The sequence below is a fragment of the Sebastes fasciatus genome, chromosome 17, assembly GCF_043250625.1.
Source record: "Sebastes fasciatus isolate fSebFas1 chromosome 17, fSebFas1.pri, whole genome shotgun sequence".
NCBI classification, from domain to species: Eukaryota; Metazoa; Chordata; class Actinopteri; order Perciformes; family Sebastidae; genus Sebastes; species Sebastes fasciatus.
Window position 1 is genome coordinate 11,468,195 of NC_133811.1, and position 20,783 is coordinate 11,488,977.

Consider the following 20,783-nt stretch of genomic DNA (forward strand, 5'->3'; position numbering starts at 1 on the left):
GTTTGCTTTCAGCCTGCTTTATTCGTTTGAAAGTCAGTATTCACAGGGCCCTATTTTAGCCCACTTGTAACAGGAACATGTGTTATGTATTAGGTGAGCAATGATATTAAAATATCTCTGTGTGTTTCTACACCAAAAAAATATGATGCCTTTCAAATTAAGTGTAATAAGATTCTGAGAGCTGGTTTATTTTTAATGTTAGCAGAAATCAAAGACATTAAATTAATAATTGCATAAAGTGTGTGTGTGTGTGTGTTAACCTAAAACCTGTAAGTCTGCTCACAACATTTATTCAATAACCTAAGTACATACTGTAAGTGTGAAATAAGGTGCTTTTACTTGAGAACATATTTAGCTGTGGATGATAACAGGCCACATGAAGCGTCGCTGCTGTCAGCTCAGCTGTTCCAACTCTGCAACGCATTCTAGATGGTTCTCATGATATCTTATGAAACTTATTCTTCATCTATTATACGTTTTCCTACGAGTGTCCAGCGTCAATTTCTTGGTTAGATTTAGGCAAGAAAATGACTTGGTTAGGTTTAGGAAAAGATTGTGGTTAGGGTTAAAATAACACTGGAAGTGACGCAACTTAAGTACGGAAGTTACGCGTCAAATAAATCAATGCTGACTTATAGTTTCACACTAGGTATGAACGCCGGTCTCCTGGGCGAAAGTCATTTTTGACCCACTTACCTACCCCGACCTCCTCCCTCCACGGCGTTGGCTGCTTTTTATACTTCCCTGTTAGTAATTATGGGGATTACATACAAATTGATTTTGTGGGATTTCCTTGAATTACAGTGCATTACTTATCGTAGGCTATGAAAGGTGTATGAGAACAGCCTGAACCCTGAGGTTCTCTCTCTCTCTCTCTCTCTCTCTCTCTCTCTCTCTCTCTCTCTCTCTCTCTCTCTCTCTCTCTCTCTCTATCTCTCTCTCTCTCTCTCTCTCACTCACACACACACACACACACACACACCCCGCTACTTGCCTAATCCTAACCCTTACCCTAACCTTAAACCAAGTCTTCACCCTAAAACGTATGAAAAATTATTTATGTTATGGGGACTTGCATTTTGTCCTCAAAAGGAGGCGCGTCCCCACAATGTGACCGTGTACACAGATATATGTCCCCACAACATGAGTAATACACGCCCACACACACACACACACATACACACAGTTGTGTTTTCATGACTTTTGAGGACATTACATTGACTTACATTCATTTTGAAGGTGAGGCCCCACAATGTGAATGTGCAAACAGGTTTATGAATCATCATCTCATCTCTTTCTGTGTTATACTAATTCAGTATTGTGAAACCAATTTGTTTTAATAACTTATTTGTGTTGTATTGCATATTTCTCCATTTAGTTTCAGCACAGTTTGACATTACATACTCAACCCCAATCTGTACTTTTTATAATAACATAAATGTAAGGCTTCATAATAAAAAATCAGTATTACATTCATCAACAGATCATAACTAGAAGTAAAAGTCTGCTTTCTTTTAATGTAAGCCCCTGTCTAAAAAGCCAGTTAGGGAACGATAACAGGTTCAAATCTTTCTGAATGTTGATGATGGGGTTGCTCTTTAGTTGCATTTGGACTATGGATTGTACCTTTGAAACTAATGCACTTTATTTGGATAATCCACCTTCCAATAGTTTATAGAAAATTTGTAACATTGTAACAGGTGAGATTGAGATGTTTAACAGATTATCTATAAAGTATATGTGGCAATTCATGAAAATACCTACATATTCTCAGAATTAGTTAGTTCAATTTACTCTAGACAATCTGTTAGCGATAGCGCTCCTTCACACACTTCGGGTGGAGCAGCCTGTCACTGAAGGAGCTCTATAGTGCTGAGATGGTGTCCTGCATGGGGTGGTTTAGCCATCATCCTCCTCTCTACCACCGCCTCCACTGAGTCCAGTGGGCATCCCAGGACAGAGCTGGCCTTCCTGATCAGTGCAGTGATAGGATTCAGCATGCCATAAAAACAACCGCATACTGGGAATGAAACTTTTCAAAATCACATTAACAATTCAGATAGGGAATAGATGAGCAGGGCATAAGTAAATGGAACACCTCAAAAGTAAACAGAACACTGCCACAACATCCAAATGTTGAATTTGAAAGAGCCAATAGATCTGAAGTCGTAGTTTGTATGGGACTACCTATACACTTGACAAACCTATAAATTTGGGGACTGCGAAACAGTCCTTTGACCAACGTGCAGTTGCAGAACCAGCTCTTTTACTGCAGTTGTGCTTCAAGAATCTTTACTGAGAAGATGGGAACACATTTGATTTTGGTGGGTCTGCTGTCTATCTGCAGCCTCTCCTTTGGTCAAGGTAATACATACATTATACAGTATATTGTAGTTTCACCACTTACATGCGGTAGCATGTATTTAATATGTGTGCATTTGTAAATGTAAATGTGCGTGTTTCCTTTTCCCATTTCTTCAGAATGTAATCAAGGGCTTCTAGGGAATGTGGATTTTCCGGGAACAGACATCAAATTCATCTACGCTGCTGATGCAGATCACTGTCAGCAGCTTTGCACCCACCACCCCTCCTGTCAATTCTTCACCTTTATTCGGGCTGACTGGACCAGAGATAACAGGTACAAAACAAGCAGTACACATGTAATTAGAAATAAGTAAATAATTATTTCTTAAGTAAGTACATACTTCTTTCTATTAGTAAATACTTATTTCTTAAGTACTTGTTTCTATAATTAAATACTTATTTTTCAAGTACTTATTTCTAAGTAAGTAAGTAATTAATTATCTCTGAGTAAATACTTAATTTTATGAGTAAATACTTCTTTCTATAAGTAACTTTGTATTTCTTAAGTAAGTACTTATTTGAAAATACTTATTTCTTAAGTAAGTACTTAGTTCTATGAGTAAATACTTATTTCTTAAGCAAGTACTTATTTCTATAAGTAAATACTTATTTTTTGGTAAAAATACATTTTGATCTTTGAAAATTGGAAAGTTAGACCAAAAAAGAAATTCCAACCAAGGTCACAAAAATGTATGAATTTTTTAGTGTTTAAATCCAGAGCTACCGTATACTGCCATAAGTCGAGAGGGTGCTGGATGCAAAATGTAATATAAATGAAAAAATCTATTATCTAATCTCTTTTAGAGGTGTTATCTTTAAAAACTGCTGTATTTGATTATTATGTAATTTTCGTGGATACTTACTATTTGTCTTACTTACTGAGATGACCAACTTTCCTCTTCAGTTTTACACACACACACAAACTATCTGCTCTCTCTGCAGGCACTTCTACTGCTACCTCAAGTCCACGTCCTGTTAAAAAAAACTTTTCAGCTTTATTGCCCAGTTTTATACATGTGTTAGAAATGTAATCAAAAAAGAATCAGACGTAACAAGTAACATTACATTGGTTAATGTATTAAAATAGTTACATTACTTATTACATTTTTAACAGGGTAACTAATCTGTAACCTAATACATTTGAAAAGTAACCTTCCCAATACTGTTGATTAGTGATGCATGGTCACACTCCTTTATTCTGTCTACATCCCAGAGCCTTGTTTGCCTAAGGTGTACCACGACACGGACTTCCCAGGTGCAGACTACCGACAGTTGTTCACAGCAGACTATGAGGAGTGTCAGAGAGCCTGCACACAGGACCGGTCCTGTCAATTCTTTACTTTTTTAAATGGGGTGTTTACACCAGAGAAGTACAGGTAAAACTGGATCATACACTGCTTTTGAAATTCAATTGTTTTATCCTCTCCTACTAGCTATTAAATCTTCGTATGCACTGGACATAAACAGTGATGGTACCTTCAAGTCTAAGGTTTATTCCAACCAGTAAGATGAAAGATTTTGGCACCTGCAGGGTGGCGACATGGAATAGGCTCTAACTATGTTGTTTCTTGTTGTGTTTTAGGTTCAAGTGCCATCTTAAATTCAGCTGGCCAGTACCAATAACTCCTACTCCAGAAAGAAAGGCTGGTCTAGTATCTGGATTCTCCCACATCTTAGAGATAACTCAAGATGTTAGAACAGGTACACAAACATTCATTCATTCATAGAAAAAGCATTAGGAAAACATTCTGAAGGTTGTTTAGCATGCTCTCTTATTGTAATACCTTTGTTTTTGTACAGCATGTGACGGCAAGCTTTTCCCAAGCACCGACATCCCAGGAAATGACGTCTTGGTTCTTCCTACTGTCTCTGTTGAATACTGTCAGACTTTGTGCTCTTTTCATTCAAGCTGCACCTACTTCTCTTTTGTCAGGTAGTCAAATATTATATAACTTTTTCTTCTCTCATGTGTCCAAATACAATGAGCAATTAGAAAGTGCTGAGTTATATCAGCCTATCTTTGTTGCTCCAGCAACTTACCTGACAGTATTTCTTTTGATGTGGTTAAATATTTGGTCATTCAGTCAGATCTGTTATTTACTTTATGTTATCTCAAAATATAGGCATCATTTTATTCACGGTTTCATTTTATTTCTCTCTTTTTTGCAGTGCTGACTTCAAATGTTTCCTGAAGTACAACAAAGATGAAATGGTGACAAAAGTAAAAAAAAGGAGTCACATCTGGGATACCGGCCCGCTTCTGTCAGCTGGACGACAGTATGTATCACTAATTAAACCTGAAACTGTGAGAAAGGCTTTCAGTAGACCATCATAGACCATCTGAACTACTTTGGATGGGTGGATCAACTAACTGAATAACTTAACGTATCTTTCCCCTGTTATTTTTAGCCATGCTAGCAGCATGACTCTATAGATGGAAATGGATCGGTCGGTCAGTCGGTCACTCTTGTTTTTACTTATTTAGTGAAATATCTTAACATCCAACATGATCTCTTCCCAACTCATCACATACCGCCCCTTCCAGGCGTCACTCCCCTTCTTGGTGTCACTCCCCTTCTTGGGGTCACTCCCCTTCTTGGCGTCACTTTATATTTGGTATCAAAACCACTGTAGTTACCCTTGGCGTCACTTTAGGATTAGGCAACAAAACCACTATAGTTAGGTTTAGGAAAGAATTACATGGTTGGTCTTAAACTACGTTTGTACAGTTAAAATGACACTGAACGTTGTGAAAACGGTACATGAATGTAAAGCTATGGCGGCCTCCTGGATGAAAGCCTTGTTTTTATTGGACCTTGCCGTGTGCGGTGGTACCGAACACCGATGGCCGACTGCCGTGACAAAGCCTCGGTATTTAACGCTCTGGGAATGAGAACGGGCTGCAGCATCTACTAGTTGAATTGACTCAAAATTTTCTATTGGAGCTTCGAAGCTTCGTGGTTCCCAGATGATGCATCCTAATGACTTTGGTGATCCCCTGACTTTTGAGTTGAGGGAAATGTCTCAACAATCATGAATGGATTCCCATGAAATTTAGTGCACACATTCAGGCCATATTAAACGAACTGCCTCCTTATTTATGCTTTATACTGACTAGCAGTAGCTGCCACCTCTGTTTATGCGGACAAATTAGATACGTCATTCCCGCATTGTGGAGGTAGTCTGTGATAACCCTGGCTCTGTGGGGGCGAACGTTGTCATCTTGGAGGATGAAGTTAGGTGCCAGATTGTGGAGATATGGGATCGCCACTGGCTGCAGAATCTCATCCCGATATCTCACTGCATTGAGATGGCCTTCAATGATGACAAGCCTTGTTTTGCCAGTGAGGGAGATGCCGCCCCACACCATGACACAGCCTCTACCAAAAGCTGTTACTCCATCGGTGCAACAATCAGCATAGCGTTCTCCGCGTCGTCTCCATACTTTGACCTGCCGTCCAACTTTGGCAGACAGACAATGGAACCTGAACATGTGGGGGAATGTCATGTTCAGTGATGAGTCCAGGTTCTGTGTTGTCGACACCAGCGCAAACGGGCCTGACGGTGAAGGGCAGTCATTGCAGGCTTCCTGGTAGCCTTATGAGAATACACTGTTTAGAGCATTTTGGCAAATTTTTCTTGGGCGCTACCCACATAATCAGCTGTGCTGCTCATCCCACAAATGCATGATCCTTACAAGTTGGACATCATTGCGAAGGTAAATAAACAGGCTTTCCAACGATGTAAAATACAATGCCAATTAGCATTGTAACAACAAAGAAATAATCCACCAAACACAAGTTTCCGAACTTTTTTTTTCCAGTTCATATATATATATATATGTGTTAAAAACAGGATTAAGTATTGAGCACTGAATGGACTTCCTACGTCCTGTTACTTAATGACACTGCTGTTTGTTTTAAGTCTGTTGTCTCTTTTATGTGAAATGTTTTAAGGTTTTTATGTTGTTTTTATTTTTAAAGTATGTTATTTGCTCTGTGCCAGAAGTCCAAGTCTAAAAACATTAATGGAATGACAGAAGACCCTATGTGATGAAGATGTTGTGCCAAAGTTGGACTTTTTCTTCATGTTTCATCTGTATTCACGAAAAGACAACTTTCACTGAATGGCAAAATTGTTCAATCATTTCAGAAACAATGATAACAGTCATTTTCCTCTAACATTGTATGTATAGATGAGTGACAAACTCTTACTTATGCGTAGTACAAAGACCAGAATTATTCAGCGCTTGTTTTTATATCTATCCTTCAGTTTATTATTAGTGAAGTATTTCTGTAGTTTAACCCTGTTCCTCTCTGCTAACAGAGTGGGTTACGGTGGCACATGAAGGCGTCGATTTACAAGGTTCTGACATTCGTTTTGAGCTGATGGACGATGCGGACGCGTGCCAGAGGACCTGTACTGGGGATATTAACTGCCAGTTCTACACCTACGTCAATGAAAACTTCTCAGACAGAGCTTACTGGTACATTATTCTATTTGCATGCATTCAAACTTCCATAAACACAAATATTGAATTTTTTTTTTAATGAAATTGTAACACTTCAGACAATACCTGGAAAACATTCAACTTGATCATCAATCAGACACTATTGTAGCATTTTATAATGTGATGACAGCTGTATTTATGATGCACGCTTAAAGATGCTGTTTTTGATTTTGGGTTCTAGGCGCCGCTGCTATCTCAAGCGTGCCATCACCCTGCCTGCTCCTCCCAAAGTTACCAAACTGGCCAATGTGGTGTCAGGCTTCAACCTGAGGAAGTGTCTGTAGAGTGCTCTACACACATACACACACACACACACACACACATACAGATGTTGTTCTGCAGACGACTCTTTTGTGTATAAAGAAAAGCAATAAAACTTAAAGAACATCAGTTTGCTTTCAGCCTGCTTTATTCGTTTGAAAGTCAGTATCCACAGGGCCCTATTTTAGCCCACTTGTAACAGGAACATGTGTTATGTATTAGGTGAGCAATGATATTAAAATATCTGTGTGTTTCTACACCAATATATTCTACCACAGGCATCACGTTTCATTAAAAGATACTGCCAATTCCTAATTATCTGTAATAATTGTAGCAATGGCGATTGCCCATAGTTTGAAGCAATCCTAGGTCAATACAGTATTTTCCCTATTCAGTAATAATTTGTACCTTTACTTAGTGAATAACAATAAGTGGTAGAAATATGGACAAGGTAAATATTATGTGAAAAAAATATGATGCCTTTCAAATTAAGTGCAATACGATTTTGAGAGCTGGTTTATTTTTAATGTAAGCAGAAATTAAAGACATTAAAATAATAATTGCATGAAGGGTGTGTGTTAACCTAAAACCTGTAAACCTGCTACCAACATTCGTTCAATAACCTAAGTAAATACTGTAAATGTGAAATAAGGTGCTTTTACTTGAGAACATATTTAGCTGTGGTTGATAACAAAAATACTTGGTTAGGTTTAGGAAAAGATCATGGTTAGGGTTAAAATAACACTGGAAGTGACGTCACTTAAGTATGGAAGTCACGCGACAAATAAATCAATGCTGACTTATGGTTCACACTAGGTATGAACACCGGTCTCCTGGGCAAAAGGCATTTTTGACCCACTTACCCACCCCAACCTCCTCCCTCCACGGCGTTGGCTGCTCTTTCTACTTCCCTGTTTATAATTACGTGGATTACATACAAATTGATTTTGTGGGATATACATGAATTACAGTGCATTACTTATCGTAGGCTATGAAAGGTATATGAGAACAGCCTGAACCCCGAGATTCTCTCTCTCTCTCTCTCTCTCTCTCTCTCTCTCTCTCTCTCTCTCTCTCTCTCTCTCTCTCTCTCTCTCTCTCTCTCTCTCTCTCTCACACACACACAAACACACACCGCTACTTGCCTAATCCTAACCCTTACCCTAACCTTAAACCAAGTCTTCACCCTAAACTGTATGAAAAATGATTTATGTTATGGGGACTTGTATTTTGTCCTCAAAAGGAAGCGCGTCCCCATAATGTGACTGTGTAAACAGATATATGTCCCCACAACATGAGTAATACACGCCCAAACACACACATACACACAGTTGTGTTTTCATGACTTTTGAGGACATTACGTTGACTTACATTAATTTCGAAAGTGAGGCCCCACAATGTGAATGTGTAAACAGGTTTTAGCATCATCATCTCATCTCTTTCTGTGTTATACTAATTCAGTCTTGTGAAACTAGTTTGTTTTAATAACTCATTTGTGTTGTATTGCATGTTTCTCCATTTAGTTTCAGCACAGTTTGACATTGCATACTCAACCCCAATCTGTACTTTTTTTTAATAACATAAATGTAAGGCTTCATAATGAAAAATCTGTATTACATTCATCAACAGATCATAACTAGAAAATAAAGGTCTGCTTTCGTTCAGTGTAAGCCCCTGTCTAAAAAGCCAGTTAGGGAATGATAGCTGGTTCAAATCTTTTTGAATGTTGGTGATGGGGACACTCTTTAGTTGCATTTGGACTATGGATTGTCCCTTTGAAACTAATGCACTTTATTTGGATAGTCCAATAGAAAATTTGTAACATTGCAACAGGTGAGATTGAGATGTTTAACAGATTATCTATAAAGTATATGTGACAATTCATGAAGATACCTACATATTCTCAGAATAAGTTAGTTGAATTTACTCTAGACAATCTATTAGCGATAGCGCTCCTTCACACACTTTGGGTGGAGCTGCCTGTCGCTGGAGGAGCTCTCCAGTGCTGAGATGGTGTCCTGCATAGGGTAGTTTAGCCATCATCCTCCTCTCTCCCACCGCCTCGACAGAGTCCAGGGGGCATCCCAGGACAGAGCTGGCCTTCCTGATCAGTGCAGTGATAGGATTCAGCATGCCATAAAAACAACCGCATCCTGGGAATGAAACTTTTCAAAATCACATTTACATTTCAGATAGGGAATAGGTGAGCAGGGCAAAAGTAAACAGAACACTGCAAAAGTAAACAGAACACTGCCAAAACATCCAAATGTTGACTTTGAAAGAGCCAATAGATCTGAAGTCATAGTTTGTATGGGACTACCTATACAATTGACAAACCTATAAATTTGGGGACTGCGAAACAGTCCTTTGACCAACATGCAGTTGCAGAACCAGCTCTTTTACTGCAGTTGTGCTTCAAGAATCTTTACTGAGAAGATGGGAACACATTTGATTTTGGTGGGTCTGCTGTCTATCTGCAGCCTCTCCTTTGGTCAAGGTAACACATAGATTATATATTGTAGTTTCACCACTTACATGCGGTAGAATGTATTTAATATGTGTGCATTTGTACATGTAAATGTGCGTGTTTCCTTTTCCCATTTCTTCAGAATGTAATCAAGGGCTTCTAGGGAATGTGGATTTTCCGGGAACAGACATCAAATTCATCTACGCTGCTGATGCAGATCACTGTCAGCAGCTTTGCACCCAGCACCCCTCCTGTCAATTCTTCACCTTTGTTCGGGCTGACTGGACCAGAGATAACAGGTACAAAACAAGCAGTACACATGTAATTAGAAATAAGTAAATCATTATTTCTTAAGTAAGTTTGTATTTCTTAAGTAAGTACTAATTTGAAAATACTTATTTCTTAAGTAAGTACTTATTTCTATGAGTAAATACTTATTTTTTTGGTAAAAATACAATTTGATCTTTGAAAATTGGAAAGATGGACCAAAAAATAAATTCCAACCAAAGTCACAAAAATGTATGAATTTTTTAGTGATTAAATCCAGAGCTACCGTACACTACCATAACTCGAGAAGGTGCTGGATGCAAAATGTAATGTAAATGAAAAAATCTATTATCTAATCTCTTTTAGAGGTGTTATCTTTAAAAACTACTGTATTTGATTATTATGTAATTTTCATGGGTACTTACTATTTGTCTTACTTACTGAGATGACCAACTTTCCTTTTCAGTTTTTTAAAAGTTTTAAGTCAAAACGCACGCACGCACGCACGCACGCACGCACGCACGCACGCACGCACGCACGCACGCACGCACGCACAAAACCATCTGCTCTCTCTGCAGGCACTTCTACTGCTACCTCAAGTCCACGTCCTCTGGACAGCCCAATGTTCGGACTCCTCTACTGGGTGTCACCTCTGGATTTTCTCTGAAACCCTGCAACGCAGATCTACGTAGGCTCACAACCATTTTAAACCAGCAGTGTTGAGGAGTAATTAGTAACATGTGACAGAGTTACGTCATAAACGTAATTGTAATCATTTACAGTTACTGAGAAGAAAAGTATGTAATTAATATACAATTACAAATCAAAATGTTGGTGATTACAAAGGGGTTACATCTAAATATATTATTTTTTGATTAAAAAAGCTTAAAATATGGAATATAACATTTAATGCTGTAGATTCGTTCCAATCTCAATTCAAGTTTAATTGAAGAACTTTTGATAAAAAAAACTTTTCAGCACTATTGCCCAGTTTTATACATGTGTTAAAAATGTAACAAGTAACAAGGGACGTAACAAGTAACATTACATTGGTTAATTTATTAAAATAGTTACATTACTTATTACATTTTTAACAGGGTAACTAATCTGTAACCTAATACATTTGAAAAGTAACCTTCCCAATACTGTTGATTAATGATGCATGGTCACACTCCTTTACTCTGTCTACATCCCAGAGCCTTGTTTGCCTAAGGTGTACCACGACATGGACTTCCCTGGTGCAGACTACAGAACGTTGTTCACAGCAGACTATGAGGAGTGTCAGAGAGCCTGCACACAGGATCGGTCCTGTCAATTCTTTACTTTTGTAAATGGGGTGTTCACACCAGAGAAGATCAGGTAAAACTGGATCATACACTGCTTTTGAAATTCAATTGTTTTATCCTCTCCTACTAGCTATTACATCTTCGGATGCACTGGACATAAACAGTGATGGTACCTTCAAGTCTAAGGTTTATTCCAACCAGTAAGATGAAAGATTTTGGCACCTGCAGGGTGGCGACATGGAATAGGCTATAACTATGTTGTTTCTTATTGTGTTTTAGGTACAAGTGCCATCTTAAATTCAGCTGGCCAGTACCAATAACTCCTACTCCAGAAAGAAAGGCTGGTCTAGTATCTGGATTCTCCCACATCTTAGAGATAACTCAAGACGGTAGCACAGGTACACAAACATTCATTCATTCATAGAAAAAGCATTAGGAAAACATTCTGAAGGTTGTTTAGCATGCTCTCTTATTGTAATACCTTTGTTTTTGTACAGCATGTGACGGCAAGCTTTTCCCAAGCACCGACATCCCAGGAAATGACGTCTTGGTTCTTCCTACTGTCTGTGTTGAATACTGTCAGACTTTGTGCTCTTTTCATTCAAGCTGCACCTACTTCTCTTTTGTCAGGTAGTCAAATATTATATAACTTTTTCCTCTCTCATGTGTCCAAATACAATGAGTAATTAGAAAGTGCTGAATTATATCAGCATATCTTTGTTGCTCCAGCAACTTACCTGACAGTATTTCTTTTGATGTGGTTAAATATTTGGTCAGTCAGTCAGATCTGTTCTTTACTTTATGTTATCTCAAAATATAGGCATCATTTTATTCACGGTTTCATTTTATTTCTCTCTGTTTTGCAGTGCTGACTTCAAATGTTTCCTGAAGTACAACAAAAATGAAATGGTGACAAAAGTAAAAGAAGGAGTCACATCTGGGATACCGGCACGCTTCTGTCAGGTGGACACCAGTATGTATCACTAATTAAACCTGAAACTGTGAGAAAGGCTTTCAGTAGACCATCATAAACCATCTGCCTGACGGTGAAGGGCAGTCATTGCAGGCTTCCTGGTAGCCTTATGAGAATACACTGTTTACCATTGGCGGAGCATTTTGGCATATGTTTCTTGGGCGCTCCCCACATAATCATGTGTGCTAATCATCCCACAAATGCATGATCCTCACAAGTTGGACATCATTGTGAAGGTAAATAAACAGGCTTTCCAACGATGTAAAATACAATGCCAATTAGCATTGTAACAACAGAGAAATAATCCACCAAACACAAGTTTCCAAACTTTGTTTTTCCAGTATATATATATATATATATATATATGTTAAAAACAGGATTAAGTATCGAGCACTGAATGGACTTCCTACGTCCTGTTACTTAATGACACTGCTGTTTGTTTTAAGTCTGTTGTCTCTTTTATGTGAAATGTTTTAAGGTTTTTATGTTGTTTTTATTTTTAAAGTATGTTATTTGCTCTGTGCCAGAAGTCCAAGTCTAAAAACATTAATGGAATGACAGAAGACCCTATGTGATGAAGATGTTGTGCCAAAGCTGGACTTTTTCTTCATGTTTCATCTGTATTCACGAAAAGACAACTTTCACTGAACGGCAAAATTGTTCAATCATTTCAGAAACAATGATAACAGCCATTTTCCTCTAACATTGTATGTATAGATGAGTGACAAACTCTTATGCGATCTAGTACAAAGACCAAAATCATTCAGCGCTTGTTTTTATATCTATCCTTCAGTTTATTATTAGTGAAGTATTTCTGTAGTTTAACCCTGTTCCTCTCTGCTAACAGAGTGGGTTACGGTGGCACATGAAGGCGTCGATTTACGAGGTTCTGACATTCGTTTTGAGCTGATGGACGATGCAGACGCGTGCCAGAGGACCTGTACTGGGGATACTAACTGCCAGTTCTACACCTACGTCAATGAAACCTTCTCAGACAAAGCTTACTGGTACACTATTCTATTTGCATGCATTCAAACTTCCATAAACACAAATATTGAAAAAAATTTTTTAATGAAATTGTAACAATTCAGACAATACCTGGAAAACATTCAACTTGATCATCAATCAGACACTATTGTAGCACTTTATAATGTGATGACAGCTGTATTTATGATGCACGATTAAAGATGCTGTTTTTGATTTTGGGTTCTAGGCGCCGCTGCTATCTCAAGCGTGCCATCACCCTGCCTGCTCCTCCCAAAGTTACCAAACTGGCCAATGTGGTGTCAGGCTTCAACCTGAGGAAGTGTCTGTAGAGTGCTCTACACACACACACACACACATACACACACACACACACACACACACACACACACACACACACACACACACACACACACACACACATAAAGATGTTGTTCTGCAGACGACTCTTTTGTGTATAAAGAAGAGCAATAAAACAGAAAGAACATCAGTTTGCTTTCAGCTTGCTTTATTTGTTTGAATGTCAGTATCCACAGGGCCCTATTTTAGCCAACTTGTAACAGGAACATGTGTTATGTATTAGGTGAGCAATGATATTAAAATATCTCTGTGTGTTTGTACACCAAAAAAATATGATGCCTTTCAAATTAAGTGTAATAAGATTCTGAGAGCTGGTTTATTTTTAATGTTATCAGAAATCAAAGACATTAAATTAATAAATGCATAAAGTGTGTGTGTGTGTGTGTGTGTGTTAACCTAAAACCTGTAAACCTGCTCACAACATTCGTTCAATAACCTAAGTACATACTGTAAGTGTGAAATAAGGTGCTTTTACTTGAGAATATATTTAGCTGCGGGTGATAACGGGCCACATGAAGCGACGCTGCTGTCAGCTCAGCTGTTCTAACTTTGCAACGCATTCTCAATGGTTCCCATGATATCTTATGAAAAGTTATTCTTCATTTATCATATGTTTTCCTACGAATGTCCAGCGTCAATTTATTGGTTAGATTTAGGCAACAAAACTACTTGGTTAGGTTTAGGAAAAGATCATGGTTAGGGTTAAAATAACACTGGAAGTTGACGTCACTTAAGTACGGAAGTTACGTGACAAATAAATCAATGCTGACTTATGGTTTCACACTAGGTATGAACACCGGTCTCCTGGGCAAAAGGCATTTTTGACCCACTTACCCACCCCCACCTCCTCCCTCCACGGCGTTGGCTGCTCTTTATACTTCCCTGTTTATAATTACGTGGATTACATACAAATTGATTTTGTGGGATATACATGAATTACAGTGCATTACTTATCGTATGCTATGAAAGGTATATGAGAACAGCCTGAACCCTGAGGTTCTCTCTCTCTCTCTCTCTCTCTCTCTCTCTCTCTCTCTCTCTCTCTCTCTCTCTCTCTCTCACACACACACACACACACACACTGCTACTTGCCTAATCCTAACCCTTACCCTAACCTTAAACCAAGTCTTCACCCTAAAAAGTATTTAAAATGATTTATGTTATGGGGACTTGCATTTTGTCCTCAAAAGGAGGCGCGTCCCCACAATGTGACCGTGTAAACAGATATATGTACTCAACCCCAATCTACTTTTTTTAATAGCATAAATGTAAGGCTTCATAATGAAAAATCCGTATTACATTCATCAACAGATCATAACTAGAAATAAAGGTCTGCTTTCTTTTAGTGTAAGCCCCTGTCTAAAAAGCCAGTTAGGGAATGATAGCTGGTTCAAATCTTTTTGAATTTTGGTGATGGGGACACTCTTTAGTTGCATTTGGACTATGGATTGTCCGTTTAAAACTAATGCACTTTATTTGGATAGTCCACCTTCCAATAGTTTATAGAAAATGTGTAACATTGCAACAGGTGAGATTGAGATGTTTAACAGATTATCTATAAAGTATATGTGACAATTCATGAAAATACCTACATATTCTCAGAATAAGTTAGTTGAATTTACTCTACACAATCTGTTAGCAATAGCGCTCCTTCACACACTTCAGGTGGAGCAACCTGTCGCTGAAGGAGCTCTCCAGTGCTGAGATGGTGTCCTGCATGGGGTGGTTTAGCCATCATCCTCCTCTCTCCCACCGCCTCCACTGAGTCCAGGGGGCATCCCAGGACAGTGCAGTGATAGGATTCAGCATGCCATAAAAACAACCGCATACTGGGAATGAAACTTTTCAAAATCACATTAACATTTCAGATAGGGAATGGGTGAGCAGGGCAAAATTAAACAGAACACTGCCAGAACATCGAAATGTTGATTTTAATCTGGACTTTGAAAGAGCAAATAGACCTGAGGTCATAGTTCGTATGGGACTACCTATACAATCGCCAAACATACAAATTTGGTGACTGCGAAACAGTCCTTTGACTAACGTGCAGTTGCAGAACCAGCTCTTTTACTGCAGTTGTGCTTCAAGAATCTTTACTGAGAAGATGGGAACACATTTGATTTTGGTGGGTCTGCTGTCTATCTGCAGCCTCTCCTTTGGTCAAGGTAATACATACATTATATATTGTAGTTTCACCACTTACATGCGGTAGAATGTATTTAATATGTGTGTATTTGTACATGTAAATGTGCGTGTTTCCTTTTCCCATTTTTTCAGAATGTAATCAAGAGCTTCTGGGGAATGTGGATTTTCCGGGAACAGACATCAAATTCATCTACGCTGCTGATGTAGATCACTGTCAGAGGCTTTGCACCCAGCACCCCTCCTGTCAATTCTTCACCTTTGTTCGGGCTGACTGGACCAGAGATAACAGGTACAAAACAAGCAGTACACATGTAATTAGAAATAAGTAAATACTTATTTCTTAAGTAAGTACATACTTCTTTCTATTAGTAAATACTTATTTCTTCAGTACTTATTTCTATAAGTACATACTTATTTTTCAAATAATTATTTCTATGGGTAAATACTTATTGCTTAAGTAAGTAAGTAATTAATTATCTCTGAGTAAATACTTAATTTTATGAGTAAATACTTATTTCTATAAGTAAATTTGTATTTCTTAAGTAAGTACTAATTTGAAAATACTTATTTCTTAAGTAAGTACTTAGTTCTATGAGTAAATACTTATTTCTTAAGCAAGTACTTATTTCTATGAGCAAATACTTAATTTTTGGTTAAAATAAGATTTGATCTTTGAAAATTGGAAAGTTGGAACAAAAAAAGAAATTCCAACCAAGGTCACAAAAATGTATGAATTTTTTAGTGTTTAAATCCAGAGCTACCGTACACTACCATAAGTCGAGAAGGTGCTGGATGCAAAATGTAATATAAATGAAAAAATATATTATCTAATCTCTTTTAGAGGTGTTATCTTTAAAAACTGCTGTATTTGATTATTATGTAATTTTCATGGGTACTTACTATTTGTCTTACTTACTGAGATGACCAACTTTCCTTTTCAGTTTTTTAAAGGTTTTAAGTCAAAGACACACACGCACGCACGCACGCACACGCACACACACACACACACACACACACACACACATACACACACTATCTGCTCTCTCTGCAGGCACTTCTACTGCTACCTCAAGTCCACGTCCTCTGGACAGCCCAATGTTCGGACTCCTCTACTGGGTGTCACCTCTGGATTTTCTCTGAAACCCTGCAACGCAGATCTACGTAGGCTCACAACCATTTTAAACCAGCAGTGTTGAGGAGTAATTAGTTACATGTGACGGAGTTACGTCATAAACATAATTGTAATCATTTACAGTTACTGAGAAGAAAAGTATGTAATTAATATACAATTACAAATCAAAATGTTGGTGATTACAAAGGGGTTACATCTAAATATATTATTTTTTGGTTAAAAAACCTTAAAATATGGAATATAACATTTAATGCTGTAGCTTTGTTCTAATCTCAATTCAAGTTTTATTTAAGAACTTTTGATAAAAAAAACTTTTCAGCTTTATTGCCCAGTTTTATACATGTGTTAGAAATGTGATCAAAAAAGAATCAGACGTAACAAGTAACATTACATTGGTTAATTTATTAAAATAGTTATATTACTTATTACATTTTTAACAGGGTAACTAATCTGTAACCGAATACATTTGAAAAGTAACCTTCCCAATACTGTTGATTAGTGATGCATGGTCACACTCCTTTACTCTGTCTACATCCCAGAGCCTTGTTTGCCTAGGGTGTACCACGACACGGACTTCCCAGGTGCAGACTACCGACAGTTGTTCACAGCAGACTATGAGGAGTGTCAGAGAGCCTGCACACAGGACCAGTCCTGTCAGTTCTTTACTTTTGTAAATGGGGTGTTCACACCAGAGAAGATCAGGTAAAACTGGATCATACACTGCTGTTGAAATTCAATTGTTTTATCCTCTCCTACTAGCTATTACATCTTCGGATGCACTGGACATAAACAGTGATGGTACCTTCAAGTCTAAGGTTTATTCCAACCAGTAAGATGAAAGATTTTGGCACCTGCAGGGTGGCGACATGGAATAGGCTCTAACTATGTTGTTTCTTGTTGTGTTTTAGGTACAAGTGCCATCTTAAATTCAGCTGGCCAGTACCAATAACTCCTACTCCAGAAAGAAAGGCTGGTCTAGTATCTGGATTCTCCCACATCTTAGAGATAACTCAAGACGTTAGAACAGGTACACAAACATTCATTCATTCATAGAAAAAGCATTAGGAAAACATTCTGAAGGTTGTTTAGCATGCTCTCTTATTGTAATACCTTTGTTTTTGTACAGCATGTGACGGCAAGCTTTTCCCAAGCACCGACATCCCAGGAAATGACATCTTGGTTCTTCCTACTGTCTCTGTTGAATACTGTCAGACTTTGTGCTCTTTTCATTCAAGCTGCACCTACTTCTCTTTTGTCAGGTAGTCAAATATTATATAACTTTTTCTTCTCTCATGTGTCCAAATACAATGAGCAATTAGAAAGTGCTGAGTTATATCAGCCTATCTTTGTTGCTCCAGCAACTTACCTGACAGTATTTCTTTTGATGTGGTTAAATATTTGGTCAGTCAGTCAGATCTGTTCTTTACTTTATGTTATCTCAAAATATAGGCATCATTTTATTCACGGTTTCATTTTATTTCTCTCTTTTTTGCAGTGCTGACTTCAAATGTTTCCTGAAGTACAACAAAGATGAAATGGTGACAAAAGTAAAAAAAGGAGTCATATCTGGGATACCGGCCCGCTTCTGTCAGCTGGACGACAGTATGTATCACTAATTAAACCTGAAACTGTGAGAAAGGCTTTCAGTAGACCATCATAGACCATCTGAACTACTTTGGATGGGTAGATCAACTAACTGAATAACTTAACGTATCTTTCCCCTGTTATTTTTAGCCATGCTAGCAGCATGACTCTATAGATGGAAATAGATCGGTCGGTCAGTCGGTCACTCTTATTTTTACTTATTTAGTGAAATATCTCAACATCCAACATGATCTCTTCCCAACTCATCACATACCGCCCCTTCTTGGCGTCACTCCCCTTCTTGGTGTCACTCCCCTTCTTGGGGTCACTCCCCTTCTTGGCGTCACTTTATATTTGGTATCAAAACCACTGTAGTTACCCTTGGCGTCACTTTAGGATTAGGCAACAAAACCACTATAGTTAGGTTTAGGAAAGAATTACATGGTTGGTCTTAAACTACGTTTGTACAGTTAAAATGACACTGAACGTTGTGAAAACGGTACATGAATGTAAAGCTATGGCGGCCTCCTGGATGAAAGCCTTATCTTTATCGGGCCTTGCCGTGTGCGGTGGTACCGAACACCGACGGCCGACTGCCGTGACAAAGCCTCGGTATTTAACGCTCTGGGAATGAGAACGGGCTGCAGCATCTACTAGTTGAATTGACTCAAAATGTTCTATAGACATTCGTGGTTCCCAGATGATGCATCCTAATGACTTTGGTGATCCCCTGACTTTTGAGTTGAGGGAAATGTCTCAACAATCATGAATGGATTCCCATGAAATTTAGTGCACATATTCAGGCCATATTAAACAAACTGCCTCCTTATTTATGTTTTATACTGACTAGCAGTAGCTGCCACCTCTGTTTATGCGGACAAATTAGATACATCATTCCCAGAACCTGCACCGTTTTTGGTGAAAACACTTTTAAAGTTTTTGGACCCTCATCTTAGTGTGAGCTACAGAGACATTTTAAACTAGATTATTTTATAAGCATATATATATATATGTTAAAAACAGGATTAAGTATCGAGCACTGAATGGACTTCCTACGTCCTGTTACTTAATGAACCTGCTGTTTGTTTTAAGTCTGTTGTCTCTTTTATGTGAAATGTTTTACGGTCTTTATGTTGTTTTTATTTTTAAAGTATGTTATTTGCTCTGTGCCAGAATTCCAAGTCTAAAAACATTAATGGAATGACAGAAGACCCTATGTGATGAAGATGTTGTGCCAAAGCTGGACTTTTTCTTCATGTTTCATCTGTATTCACGAAAAGACAACTTTCACTGAATGGCAAAATTGTTCAATCATTTCAGAAACAATGATAACAGCCATTTTCCTCTAACATTGTATGTATAGATGAGTGACAAACTCTTATGCGATCTAGTAGAAAGACCAGAATTATTCAGCGCTTGTTTTTATATCTATCCTTCAGTTTATTATTAGTGAAGTATTTCTGTAGTTTAACCCTGTTCCTCTCTGCTAACAGAGTGGGTTACGGTGGCACATGAAGGCGTCGATTTACGAGGTTCTGACATTCGTTTTGAGCTGATGGACGATGCGGACGCGTGCCAAAGGACCTGTACTGGGGAAACTAACTGCCAGTTCTATACCTACGTCAATGAAACCTACTCAGACAGAGCTTACTGGTACACTATTCTATTTGCATGCATTCAAACTTCCATAAACACAAATATTGTTAATTTTTTTTAATGAAATTGTAAAAACATTCAACTTGATCATCAATCAGACACTATTGTAGCATTTTATAATGTGATGACAGCTGTATTTATGATGCATGCTTAAAGATGCTGTTTTTGATTTTGGGTTCTAGGCGCCGCTGCTATCTCAAGCGTGCCATCACCCTGCCTGCTCCTCCCAAAGTTACCAAACTGGCCAATGTGGTGTCAGGCTTCAACCTGAGGAAGTGTGTGACCTGAGGGAGTGCTCTACACACACACACACACACACACACACACACACACACACACACACACACACACACACACACATACATACAGATGTTGTTCTGCAGATGACTCTTTTGTGTATAAACAAAAGCAATAAAACAGAAAGAACATCAGTTTGCTTTCAGCTTGCTTTATTCATTTGAAAGTCAGTATCCACAGGGCCCTATTTTAGCCCACTTGTAACAGGAACATGTGTTATGTATTAGGTGAGCAATGATATTAAAATATCTGTCTGTTTCTACACCAATATATTCTTCCACTGGCATCACGTTTCATGAAAAGATACTGTCAATTCCTAATTATCTGTAATAATTGTAGCAATGGCGATTGCCCATAGTTTAAAGCATTCCAAGGTCACGACAGTATTTTCCCTATTCAGTAATAATTTGTACCTTTACATAGTGAATAACAATAAGTGGTAGAAATATTGACACGGTAAATATTATGTGAAAAAAATATGATGCCTTTCAAATTAA

The 20,783-nt window shown here is 38.1% G+C and overlaps 2 protein-coding genes and 1 pseudogene across 3 annotated transcripts; all 3 read left to right on the forward strand.

The window, feature by feature from the left end:
- Positions 1 to 2,127: 2,127 nt before the first annotated feature.
- Positions 2,128 to 7,264, forward strand: LOC141754915 (plasma kallikrein-like; annotated as a pseudogene).
- A 2,208-nt stretch (positions 7,265 to 9,472) lies between these two features.
- On the forward strand, positions 9,473 to 13,602 carry LOC141754197 (plasma kallikrein-like). Of its 2 annotated transcripts, XM_074613111.1 has the most exons (10): positions 9,473 to 9,632; positions 9,745 to 9,901; positions 10,448 to 10,557; positions 11,066 to 11,228; positions 11,435 to 11,553; positions 11,653 to 11,785; positions 12,022 to 12,128; positions 12,976 to 13,135; positions 13,342 to 13,448; positions 13,511 to 13,602. In XM_074613111.1, the coding sequence occupies exons 1-9, from the start codon at positions 9,512 to 9,514 to the stop codon at positions 13,442 to 13,444; spliced, it is 1,173 nt and encodes a 390-aa protein (XP_074469212.1). In that variant the 5' UTR covers positions 9,473 to 9,511; the 3' UTR covers positions 13,445 to 13,448; positions 13,511 to 13,602. The 2 variants fall into 2 exon arrangements, with proteins under 2 accessions (XP_074469212.1, XP_074469211.1); XM_074613110.1 differs by having other exon boundaries at positions 13,342 to 13,602.
- Positions 13,603 to 15,475: 1,873 nt separating this feature from the next.
- Positions 15,476 to 20,420, forward strand: LOC141754198 (plasma kallikrein-like). Its single transcript, XM_074613112.1, has 9 exons — positions 15,476 to 15,637; positions 15,750 to 15,906; positions 16,669 to 16,778; positions 17,289 to 17,451; positions 17,658 to 17,776; positions 17,876 to 18,008; positions 18,245 to 18,351; positions 19,827 to 19,986; positions 20,172 to 20,420. Exons 1-9 carry the CDS (start codon positions 15,577 to 15,579, stop codon positions 20,275 to 20,277), a joined length of 1,116 nt encoding a protein of 371 aa, XP_074469213.1. The 5' UTR covers positions 15,476 to 15,576; the 3' UTR covers positions 20,278 to 20,420.
- The last annotated feature ends 363 nt before the right edge of the window (positions 20,421 to 20,783 follow it).

Excerpts from the sequence above, each read along its gene's own strand:
- LOC141754198 (XM_074613112.1), top strand. The coding sequence starts at position 15,577 with ATGGGAACACATTTGATTTTGGTGGGTCTGCTGTCTATCTGCAGCCTC. Across the intron at positions 15,638-15,749 it reads CAGCCTCTCCTTTGGTCAAG|AATGTAATCAAGAGCTTCTG; the intron begins GTAATACATACA and ends CCATTTTTTCAG. Across the intron at positions 18,352-19,826 it reads CTTCTGTCAGCTGGACGACA|AGTGGGTTACGGTGGCACAT; the intron begins GTATGTATCACT and ends CTCTGCTAACAG.
- LOC141754197 (XM_074613110.1), top strand. The coding sequence starts at position 9,512 with ATGCAGTTGCAGAACCAGCTCTTTTACTGCAGTTGTGCTTCAAGAATC. Across the intron at positions 12,129-12,975 it reads CTTCTGTCAGGTGGACACCA|AGTGGGTTACGGTGGCACAT; the intron begins GTATGTATCACT and ends CTCTGCTAACAG. Across the intron at positions 13,136-13,341 it reads TTCTCAGACAAAGCTTACTG|GCGCCGCTGCTATCTCAAGC; the intron begins GTACACTATTCT and ends TTTGGGTTCTAG.